Source organism: Sinocyclocheilus anshuiensis, unplaced genomic scaffold (assembly GCF_001515605.1).
Source record: "Sinocyclocheilus anshuiensis isolate Anshui unplaced genomic scaffold, SAMN03320099.WGS_v1.1 scaffold208, whole genome shotgun sequence".
NCBI classification, from domain to species: domain Eukaryota; kingdom Metazoa; phylum Chordata; class Actinopteri; order Cypriniformes; family Cyprinidae; genus Sinocyclocheilus; species Sinocyclocheilus anshuiensis.
In genome coordinates, this window is record NW_015557186.1 from 396,819 (window position 1) to 409,192 (window position 12,374).

A 12,374-nucleotide genomic window follows, 5' to 3' on the forward strand; every position below is an offset into this window, starting at 1 on the left:
TTGTATTTGTAAAAAACATTTATATTAAAATAAATATATCCAAATATTAAAATAAAAAATATTCATAAAAATAATATTTGTATTTGTAAAAAAAAACGTTTATTTTAAAATAAAATATTAAAATATTAAAATAAAACAAATTCATAAAAATAATAATTGTATTTGTGAATAAAAATGTATATTAAAAAAAATATTCATAAAAATAATATTTATATTTGTAAAAAAAACAGTTATATTAAAATAAAAAATATTCATAAAAATAATATTTTGATTTCTGACATGATACCTGTGACACAATGCAGTATAGTGTTTGATGGCCGTTTCACTGTGCAGTATGCAGTACACTAGTGTTGTATTCTGAAGTATGTAATTGTCTTTTCAGGCTTTTCTTGAGAATGACAGCGTGAAGGACGTGATCGGCCTCATCTTGGCCTTCGGAAACTACATGAACAGTGGAAACCGGACCAGAGGACAGGCGGACGGATTCGGACTGGAGATTCTGCCTAAACTAAAAGATGTCAAGAGCAGGGTATGAAAATACCACTCATAAACCATAAACCTGCTCTGAATATGTGTCATTCAGTATTCTGAAGAGTTGACTGGGTGTGATTGGGTCACCTCAACATCTGCCAATGACCTTCTTTCCCATCAGGACAATCGGATAAGTCTGGTGGATTATGTGGTGTCGTACTATCTGCGAAACATGGACGAGGTACAGCCGGATGAGATTTAAACTCTTTTACAATTCTTTTCTTTTAATTTTGCCTATTATTGTATTTTACTGTACTCTATATTATTTTATTGTACATTTTTTTAACTGTGCAGGTGCACTCTGTTACTGTTAGTTAAGATATAAGTACAAGATATAAACATGCAATTCTGAGAAATAACGTGAGAATTGCGAGATATAAACTCGAAATTGTAAGAAAATACTCCTTTTTTTTTCTTCAGAATTGGAGTTTATAACTAATAACCAAAAACAATTGCAAGTTTATATCTTATAATTCTGAAAAAAGTCAGATAAAAAGTCGCAATTAAATTTTTTTTTTTATTCACTGGCAGAAATGGGCTTCCATACTTTATTTCTTTTTAGCTCCATTGTCTTGCAACCTCAGCCAAAAAGTGTTTTAACCTCTTAAATTGACAGTAACATTAATGTAATGCAATAAAAAACACAACCATCAAAGACATCTAAAGTTTATTCAGGAATATAGAAGAGGAAACACTACAAAAATGATTTTCTCACTCTACGTTTCGGTCTTGTTTTCCAGTGCAAATGTCTAAACATTAATAAATCAAGACACGTTTATCTGAGATGCACTTGACTTACGATAAAAAGACAAGAAATTGATCAAAATTAAGTGAGTTTTTGCTTAAAAAAGAACAAATATCAGTCACTGGGGCCTGCAAAATGAACTTAATTCAAAGGGAAATACTGAGTAAAAACAAAAAACTGAGTTACAAGCAGACAGTTTCTCCTTTTTTCTTTCTTCTGGCAGATGTGTTGTTGTTGTCGTTTCAGAACGCAGGAACAGAGAAGAGCATTTTCCCGCTGCCTGAACCTCAGGATCTCTTCCACGCTGCTCAGGTCAAGTTTGAAGATCTCGCAAAAGACCTTCGCAAGTTAAAGAAGGAGCTGACAGGTATGAATCTCATCCGTTTGTCTGTGGCGTCGTGCTTATTTAATGCTGAAGATGGACAGAACGACAGCGTCTCACAATGGAAAAGGTATAGCAGGTGTTCGGAAACCTCAAGACAAACTCAGACTCTCCAGCTTTAATTGTTTTAATTTGGGTTTTACACAATGACCGTAAAATGAGAATGACGTTACTAGTGAGCTTCATCCCAGTGAATCATTTGAATCTATTTACTTAACAGATTGGTTCAGTGACTCTTCTCCGGTTACTTTGTCAATAGGTGGCGCAAAATTAGTCACTGAATCATTAATTCAAACGATTCATTAAAAAAAAAACAGATTCTTCTGGAACAAGAGCTTCATCCCAGTGACTCTTCTGAATCTATTCACTAAACAGAGTTATTCAGATTGATTCATAGATTGGTTCAGTGACTCTTCTCAGGTTACTTTCTCAATAGGTTGCACAGAGTGAGTCACTGAATCATTCCTTCAAACGATTCATTAAAAAAATACAGATTCGTCTGGAACAAGAGCTTTAGCACAGTGACTCTTCTGAATCTATTCACTAAACAGAGTTGTTCAGATTGATTCACAGATTGGTTTAGTGACTCTTCTAAGGTTACTTCGTCAGTAGGTGGCGCAAAGTGAGTCACTGAATTATTCATTCAAACGATTCATTAAAAAAAACAGATTCGTCTGGAGCAAGAGCTTCATCCCAGTGATTCTTCTGAATCTATTCACTAAATAGAGTTGTTCAGATTGATTCATAGATTGGTTCAGTGACTCTTCTCAGGTTACTTTGTCAATATGTGGCGCAAAATGAGTCACTGAATCATTCATTCAAACGATTCATTAAAAAATACAGATTCGACTGGAACAAGAGCTTCATCCCAGTGACTCTTCTGAATCTATTCACTAAATAGAGTTGTTCAGATTGATTCATAGATTGGTTCAGTGACTCTTCTCAGGTTACTTTGTCAATATGTGGCGCAAAGTGAGTCACTGAATCATCATTCATCATTCACCTTTGCAAATGCTTTAAGACCCTCAAAATACACATCTTTTTTTTTTCTCCCAGATTTTTTACAATTATTTTTTAAGAGATATAACCATTTAAAAAATGTTACAAGTTTTGTGTTCGGGTCATTTTGACTCGGGTTTGTATGGAGTACCATTAGTGTCAAAAATATTTTTTGTAAAATGATGAAGTTATATTAGTGTCAAAACTTTTGTAAAATATATTTCGGCTTTTCTCCATGTCTTAACTTTACTTTCACTTTTGGACTGAATTTTGTTGATGAACATGAATATTTATGAACCACTGCAGCATGAAAAACTGATCACTTTTTTTCATCTGAAAGTGAAAGTTTATGCAAGTTAAATTAATGTATTTAGTTTGAAAGCTTTTCAAAGTAATATTTATGTTGTTTTGATGTTGTTTTGTTAGAAATAAATATGCAGATTTCATAAATGTGGACTGTTTTTGAGCAATCATGAGTTATAAACTCAAAGGAATTTAATTAAATATATTCATTCCAATGGAGTTAATACTGATAATTCTCAGATTATATGGTCTTAAAAATTTCATACTATGATATATTCAAATAAAATACTATAATATATATATATATATATATATATGTAGATTACATCATAGTTTTTTGGTGTGGCTCATGTGTAATTTAAAATTTTTAAGAATTTCTCAAATTATTAATTAATAAAAAAGGGGTAAATGCAGCAATAACTGATTTTGAATGCGTTATGAGGGTTAAGCATCTTAAATGTTTCCTCCACAAAGCAAAGCACTAGGAATGAGTGAACGGATCATGTTTGTGACACAGTCTATCAATTAACATGCATTTAAGAGCAATTTCTTTTAATTTTACACTGGAAAATGCGTTTTTACCATAGCCTGTGCTACGCTGTGCTCCGGGCCGCCACAGGGGTCAAAGGTCACGCCTCCCCCAGCCCCCGGTGTCTGCAATTATTTAAATCAGCCAATAATATGGCATATGAAAGCAATTAGATATGCTCTCTCCTCATTCCCCTCCATTTGAGAATCGCTGTTAAAAACCTTGATCCTCAGTGACCCGAGGGAAAATACAAAACCACTGCCGCCCCACCTCGAGCTGTCTGTCACTCATTTATTAGCACACAAATGCAAGACAATAAATGCAGGATAAGGGCCTCGCATTTGATCCACACCACAATAAAAAAGCCTCAAACGCGAGTCCTCGGGCGCTGGCACCAGATCGCACCTACGACGGCAGCAGACAGGGATAAATATTAATGCCGTGCCATCATAAAGAGCTGCAAGTGTTCCTAATTATTCCTGCAGTCATTTCTGTTTAAAGTGAGAGTGCAGAGCGAGTGGAGGTGGTGAGGAGAGTCTCTCCGAGAGTTTCTGGCCTGAGATTTGAGGTCTGTGCATCTGACGTATGTGCGTGAGGCGTATCGAGCCGCAAGTGATGGATTTACTTCTGAAACAATCAGTGAATCTGCAAAATCAAATGTTTCACTGTCAGGAATAAAAACTGCAGATGACAAGGATTTCAGTTACATGAAGTGACATCATCCAGGAGACTTGATGAATTTGAAAGCTCTCAAACTCTCAGATGTTTATTCATTTCAAGAGAAATAAAACATTTTATTTTAATTGATATTTTAACAGTGTCCACATGAATCAAAAACAACCAGTGTTGCACAATAATAATAATAAAAATGAATAAATAAATAAAAAGAGCTGTATAAGTGAAACAGTTTAGTGAAATTGTTTAAAAAATATTTAATAAAATATACATTGTATTTGTTATTTTAAGGAATATCACACACATTTTTCACCCTTTTTTTAAACAGTAAACTTCTTTTGTGCAGCACTTTGTTTGACAAAAAATTAAAGGAGTTGTTCAAATTTCATTTGATTACATTGACATTTAGATGAATTAAATTGTTAGTTATATACGTTCGATTAATAGCGTTTTTGGGAATAAATGTGTATTAAATCATAAAATCAGAATCCAGAACAATTAAAACAGACACAGAATTTCTGAAAAAAAAAATTATAATAATTTCGTAGGGCACTATTATTGTTAAAATTGTAATAGATTATTCACTTGTTAACTTTTTATGAATTTAATTGATTTATTAATTATTAAAGTTGAATTAAACCATTAAAATGTATTAAAAATAAAAATAAAAACAGAATTTGGGGGTGAAAAAAATAATAATAATCCAGATTTCCCTAATATTGAGATCTCTAACCTAAACATTTTACTTAATTTTTTAGGTTTTAAACTTTTTGATGATTAAAATTTAATTAAACCATTACAATTGATTCCAGAAACAATAACATTGAAAACACTGAATTTGGGAAATAATAAAACAGATTTCATAGGGCCCTAATATTGAGATCTCTGACTTATTAAATTGTTAAAAGTTTTATGAATTAAATTGATTATACATCCTTTTTGATAATTAAAATTGAATTAAACCATTAAAATGGATTCCAGAAAAATTTTCACGGAAAACACAGAATTTAGGGGAAAACAAAAACGGCTTTACAATTTTAATAAATTATTAAATTATTTTAAAAAATTGTGAATTCGGTTGATTCTACCTCCTTTATGATTATTAAAATTGAATAAAACCATTAAGATGGATTTTTGGGGAAAAAAATCAAATGGAATTTGACAAAAAATAAAAGGGCCCTAATATTGAGACATTATTGAAATCTCTTTAAACTCACATGTGAGATTATCAGCAAAAGTTTCTAATTGCTCGTCATTTGCATTCAGACATTGCGGTGTGGGAGAAATAACTGATGGGATGTTGTTTTGGACAGGAGCTGGTCTCAGAGACAGTAGGTAGATGTCGAGCTCGTCTCGTGTGTGTTCGAGGGGTCGCGACACGGGGTCAGTCTCAGGGGCCGCTTACACGTCTGAACTCTGAGAGCAGAGCGAGACAGAGACGCCCCGACTGCCCCGCTTGCCCTCCGCGCCGCTCTCTTCAACTTTTACCAGAAATCTGATCTCGTCAGGGTTAAAAGGGTTTCATACTACACTCTCTCTTCAGTTCAGCCTGATGCTGCTGACGGATTCTCAAAGTCACTTCACCTGATCTTGGAAAGAAGACTCTTCTGCTCACCAAGGCTGCATTTATTTGATTAAATATACAGTAAAAATAGTGAAATATTATTATCATTTAAAATATCTGTTTTCTGTGTGAATATCTGTTAAACTGTAATGTATTTCTGTGATGCGCAGCTGTATTTTCAGCATCATTACTCCAGTCTTCAGTGTCACATGATCTTCAGAAATCATTCTAATATGCTGATTTGCTGCTCGAGAAACATTTCTGATTATTATCAGTGTTGAAAACAGTCGTGCTGCACAATATTTTTGTGGAAACTGTGATACATTTTATTTCCAAAAAGACATTTTTTGTTATTTTATTGTCCAGAAGAACAGCAAGAAATCTGTTGTAACATTATAAATGTCTGTACTGTCACTTTTGATCAATTTAATGTGTCTCTGATGAATAAAAGTGTTAAGTAATTAATTTACTGATTTTTCTAATACGCCAAATCTGAGTATTAGAATGATTTCTGAAGGATCTGGAGTAATGATGCTGAAAATACAGCTTTGATCACAGAAATAAATTACAGTTTAACCGATATTCACATAGAAAACAGCTGTTTTAAATTATAATAATATTACACTGTTTTTATGGTATTTTTCATCAAATAAATGCCGCCTTGAGCAGAAGAGACTTCTTTTGAAAACTTTTGACTGGTAGTGTGGTAGTGTATATCATATTTAATTCAGATAAAGCAGTCAATAATCGATCAGATGCATCTTAGCTTGAATTCTAGCATTAAATGCAATATTTCCTCTATGATATTTTCTCTTTTCTGTGTAGAGCAGACACACTGGAGATAAAGAAGCGTCTAAAAGCTGAAGTTCGGTTAATAGCGCAGACAAAGTAAAGTGTCTGTGTGTCTCTGCATTAATCACGGCCAGAGAGGAACATGAACCCGTTGGATGCTTCTTTTGATGAAGCCGCTGGTGGGGCGTGTAATTTCCCGGGGAAGCGTGACCGCAATCCCGAAAACAAAACCCTACTAACCGTTTCATGCACGAAGAGCACGGGAATATCCAGGCAACTTTGGGCAAAATAATGAAAACACAAAAGAGACAAAAAAAAAGCTTCAGAGACGGAAAGCACAGCTGTTTTTCTTACATTTAAATGACAAAGAGACAAACATCATCGTGTTCTAGAAGCTCCAGCTCAGATACTGTTTGTTTAAACGGTCGAAATGTCCAGTTTTTAATGTTTCAAGAACGTTAGAGGAACATTCCATCCGATCATTTTGAAATGTTATGAAATCGTTACATTTGAACATTCTCCCAACATTTAAAATATTTTAAAAAATGTTTTTAATGTTTTTTAAACATTCGAAATGTCTCTTTTTTTTAATGTATTAAGAACGTTTCTCGGAGTTATGTGAATGTTCAACAAACATTCCATTTTATTGTTTATTTTCCATTTTATTGTATATTTGAAAACGTTACATTTGAACGTTGTCTCGACATTTAAAACACCCATTTAAATTTTTAAAGTATGTTTTTTCTTGGTTATGTCAATGTTAGAAGAACGCATTCAATCATTTTGAAACCGTTATGAAAATGTATCTTTCTGAATGTTTTTTAAACGTTCAAAATTTCCAAGAACGTTAGAGGAACATTCCATCCTATCAATTTGAAATGTTATGAAAACGTTACATTTGAATGTTCTCTCAACATTTAAAACTCCCGTTTTTATATTTAAAGACTGTTTCTTGGTAATGTGAACGTTAGAGGAACGTTGCATTTTATCATTTTGAAAACATTATGAAAGCGTTATGTCTCTTTTTTAATGTATTGAGAACATTTATCATAGTTATGTGTGTTCAACAAACATTCAATTTTATTGTTTATTTTCCATTTTATTGTATATTTGAAAACGTTACATTTAAAACACCCATTTTAATGTTTAAAGAATGTTTTTTCTTTGTTATGCAAATGTTAGAAGAACATTCTATTTTATCATTTTAAAACCATTATGGATACATTATTTCTGAATGTTTTTCAAAACATTTAGTTTTTTTTTTATGTATTAAGAACATTCCATTCTTTCATTGAAAACGTTATGAGAACATTACATTTGAACGTTCTCTCAATGTTTAAAACACCCATTTAAATGTTTTTTCTTGGTTATGTCAACGTTAGAAGAACACTCCATTCAATCATTTTGAAATCGTTATGAAAATGTATCTTTCTAAATTGTTCTGTAAACGTTCAAAATGTCCCGTTTTTAAAAACGTATTAACATCTATCATCCATTCTATTATTTTGAAAACATTCGGAGAACATTCCCTGTTAGCTGATCCTTCCAATGAGTAAAGGAAAAAACATTTTCTCCCGAGATTTAGTTCATCAGTTATGTATAATATTCAAAACAAATGTTCCATGACCATTATTGTCACAATATTTTCTGCTAACATTACAAAAACATTGATCAAGCATTAATAACATGTTTTGAGAACATCAATGTTTCCTCTCAACATTACGAGAATCTATATCAAGTATTGATTATAAGAATGTTCTATAAACATGTTTTGTCCTAACATTTACATATCCTTTAATAAATGTTATGGGAATGTCTCCTGCGAGCTGCGTAAGTGGCGCATCAATGGAGGCCATATGCCACGAGTGAAGACAATGGAGGCATTCCTCGCATCCTCCACTGCTCGCAATGATGAAAGAGCAAGTTAACCAAAATCATGCTTGTACACGCATACAAACTCCGGCTCACGGGGCTTTAGACGTCATGTTTTGCAAAGTCTTTCAGGAGACAAGATGTTTGTCTGGCGAGCCGGCCAGGAGTTATTTATGTAGCGTACAGTGGATCATTTCCATCCGGGCAAAGCCGAAGAATTTCAGCAGATAATCCACAATTATATACAACCTCAGAGCTCTTGTCAGAGCCAAGGCCGGCGTGTCGAGATAAATCAGCTCTCGTCTCTGTAGCATGCATATATATATATATATACAGCTAGTTCAGTTTAATTTAACGTGAAGCACTAAAATACCTAAAACTAAATAAACTATAATGTGTAAATAAAAAATAATGAAAACTATATAGACATATTAAAATGGCAAAAACAACAAATTTACTAAAACTTAGTGAAAACTGAAAATATAAAAATAAAATGTAATTCAATTAATTAAAATAATCAAATCAAAAATATACAAAATAACACTGACACTTGCAAATTAATAAAAAAAACTATATATTTAAAAAAAAACATTTCAAAAATGAAATAAAAGTACTAAAACGTAAACTAAAGTGAAAACTGAAAATATAAAAATTAAATCTAATTTAAAATATTAACCAAAACTATAATAATATATCAGTGATTTTAAAATAACACTGACAAATGTACAGATTAATTGTTCGCAGTAAGATCAATAAAATGCGTTTAGAAAATAGATTCTGTATACATGCGTATATATGCATTTCTTTTCAGTTATCTTATGAAAATTAATAATCGGCATAGATGCAATGCCAGGGATTTGTTGGTGAGGGTTGAAAAATTATTTAATTTTATATGTAATGAAAAATCAATAAAAAACCTAAAAAAACAAACAAACAAAACAAAAAAAAGGTAATTATTTATTTATTTTTGTCCTAGAGTTAAGTAAAGATATGATGTAAAGATAAAGATTTAGACTGTTATTTCTGAGAACAAATTAATTGCCTTTTTGTAAAAGTATGAGGTCTATATAAAAACGAGGCTTTATAAAAATCCATATTATAGCTGCTGCAATGATAAACACATGCGGGTATTTACAAGATTCATTAATGCTAAACATATCCATACACACACACCGCGTGTACACGTTTGGAGGGCAGAGAACGGAGCTGCTGAGTGATTTCTGTGAGTTTGTGTGAACGCAGTTGTTTGGCAGCACAACAAAGACTCTGTGAAGCACAAACAACACAAACTCCATCCGCATCTGTGCTGCTTCAGAGACACATGTCGTCACATGACATCTACAGCTCAGCTGATTGGCTCAAAGATGCAAAGCACGCAGTTCGTCACTGAGATGATGATGCAGTGTCAGACAGAAATCAAACTCACCGTCATCATAATGAGCCGCGTACTCTGAAATCATTAGGAAACTCATAAACGAGTCTCATGTTTGACACCAGAACAGTCGGTCCGGTAATCAAAAGCATTCTTGCTCTGGATCTGTTGAATTCGCTCCAAATGCGTGTCTTTGATGCTCATCTGTTTGAGATGAGCTTCACACACCTCTTCCTCATGTTTCTCGTTTAACTCGTTTATGGATGTGCTGGTAACATGATACGCAGGACTCACCTGCGCTTCATTAATTCACCTCCTTACTGCTTCATTCAGCAGCCCATCAGTTCATAATGTTATACGATTCACTACGAAAAACACTGCATCAGATACACAATGCGCTTGGCTTGACCTGCCATTTCTAGTATGATTAATGAACTGCATGCAACATTTTTTACATCTCTATTTTTTATCAGACATTTTATACAAAATCGAATTAAAAAATGACATCTTTTATTAAAGGAATAGTTCAGCTAAAAATTAAAAATGCAATGGAAATGTGCTCGGGTCATCCAAGATGAGTTTGTTTCTTCTTCAGATTTGGAGAAATGTAGCATTGCATCAGTGTCTCACTGCAAGTGAATGGGTCTGTCGTGTTTATTAGTTCATAGTATGTATGCAGTAAATAGTATTTCTTCATGTGTTTGTCCTGCAGCGTGTGTGAAGGAGGTTGAGCAGGTGTGTGAAAACTCCTCTGAGGAACATCTACAGCCCTTCAAGGACAAGATGGAGACCTTCGTCAGCACTGGTGAGTCACAGAAACATCACCATGCATGATAGCTTCAGCTGTCACAGAAATATAGCAACACGGAGCAAACACATCCAGAATGAAAGTCCTTCAGCTCTGATGTGACTGGATGAGGATCAGGTCGCTCCAGATGTGCTGCGTGACCTTAGTGGTGCTGTGAACTCTGACTGGGTTCCTCGTTCATTCATTCATCATTCGTTTATGTGTTCGTTTGTTTGTTCGTTCATTCATCATTCATTCGTGCGTGTTCGTTCGTTCATTCATCATTCGTTCATTCATTCATTATTCGTTCGTTAGTTTTTTCATTCATCATTTGTTCGTTCATTCATTCATCATTCATTCGTTTTTTATTCATTCGTTCATTCATCATTCATTCGTTTGTGCGTTTGTTCATTCAGTCATCATTCATTCGTTCATGCGTTCGTTCGTTCATTCATCATTCATTCGTTCGTGCGTGCATGTGTTCGTTCGTTCATCCATCATTCATTCATTCATCGTTCATTCATTCGTCCGTCCATTCGTTCATTCATCATTCGTTCATTCATTCATTCATCATTAATTTGTGCATGTGTTCGTTCGTTCATTTATCATTCGTTTGTTCATTCATTCATCATTCGTTCGTTCATTTATCATTCGTTTGTTCATTCATTTATTCATCATTTGTTCGTTCATTCATTCATTCATCATTCGTTTGTGTGTTTGTTCGTTCATTCATCATTCATTCGTGCATGCATTCGTTCGTTCATTCATCATTCGTTCGTTCATTCATTCATCATTCGTTCATGCGTGCATGTGTTCGTTCAGTTATTCTTCATTCATTCGTTCATTCATTCATTCATCATTCGTTAATTCGTCTGTTCGTTTGTTCATTCATTCATTCATCGTTCGTTCATTCGTCTGTTCGTTCGTTCATTCATTCATTCATTCTCTCTAATCACCTTCTGTTTTATATGAACCTCATGAAAACATCTACAGCTCATATTTCTCTCCAAAATCAAAAGAAAGAATTATTTAAGTTCAAATTATATTTGTCATAAAGGAAATGAAGCCTATAATTAGGACAATTTTTACACATTTGCATGACAATTAAGCACATTTTCCTTGCACATTCATATTACTGTAATTTGTCTGGACTTTTTATTTTTAATGGTGATTCTCACTAGATGCTCATTACCGTAATGCAACCATTTAGTACTGATTATTTTAAATCAGCATAAATTAAAGACAGTGATGCTCTTTATATTTTGTCATTTAAAAACAGTTTCAATCCTTTAAATACCATGGGACCAGAAAATATGATCAGCCTCATGCAAAGGACCTCATACTAAAATTCATAAGACATCCAGATAGTTTCTTGTATAAAGACCAAACTGATGAAAAATTTATATTATACATTTCTATTATTTGGAAAATAGTTTTTTATCAAGTTACATTATTCTATTCTACTCTATTGTACATGTATTATTTATTTATTTACTTTTAATATATTTATTTATGTGCATCAATTTTTTATTTAATTAATTATTCGTTTATTTATTTAATCTTATTGTAATCTAATTTTTATTAGATTAATAATATTTATTTATTTTACTTATTTATTTTTTCTTATGTAATAATTATAAAATAATTATTTAATAATTAATAATTTATCTTATTTTAATCTTAATTATTTATTTGTATAATCAATCGATAAATCAATCAACATTTATTTATACTAGGGATGCACCGATACCACTTTTTCCAGTACTCGCCCGATACCGATACTTTTATTTTTGGTACTTGCCGATACCGAGTACCGATACCGA

The 12,374-nt window shown here is 32.8% G+C and overlaps 1 protein-coding gene across 1 annotated transcript in view; it reads left to right on the forward strand.

Annotated features, from left to right (window-relative positions):
- LOC107678701 (formin-like) overlaps positions 1 to 12,374 on the forward strand; it is a 53,153-nt gene that overhangs the window by 23,796 nt on the left and 16,983 nt on the right. Inside the window, exons 12-15 of the mRNA XM_016474073.1 lie at positions 383 to 529; positions 653 to 712; positions 1,523 to 1,643; positions 10,477 to 10,569. Coding sequence (XP_016329559.1) covers positions 383 to 529; positions 653 to 712; positions 1,523 to 1,643; positions 10,477 to 10,569 — 421 coding nt within the window. The remainder of the gene's footprint in view (positions 1 to 382; positions 530 to 652; positions 713 to 1,522; positions 1,644 to 10,476; positions 10,570 to 12,374) is intronic.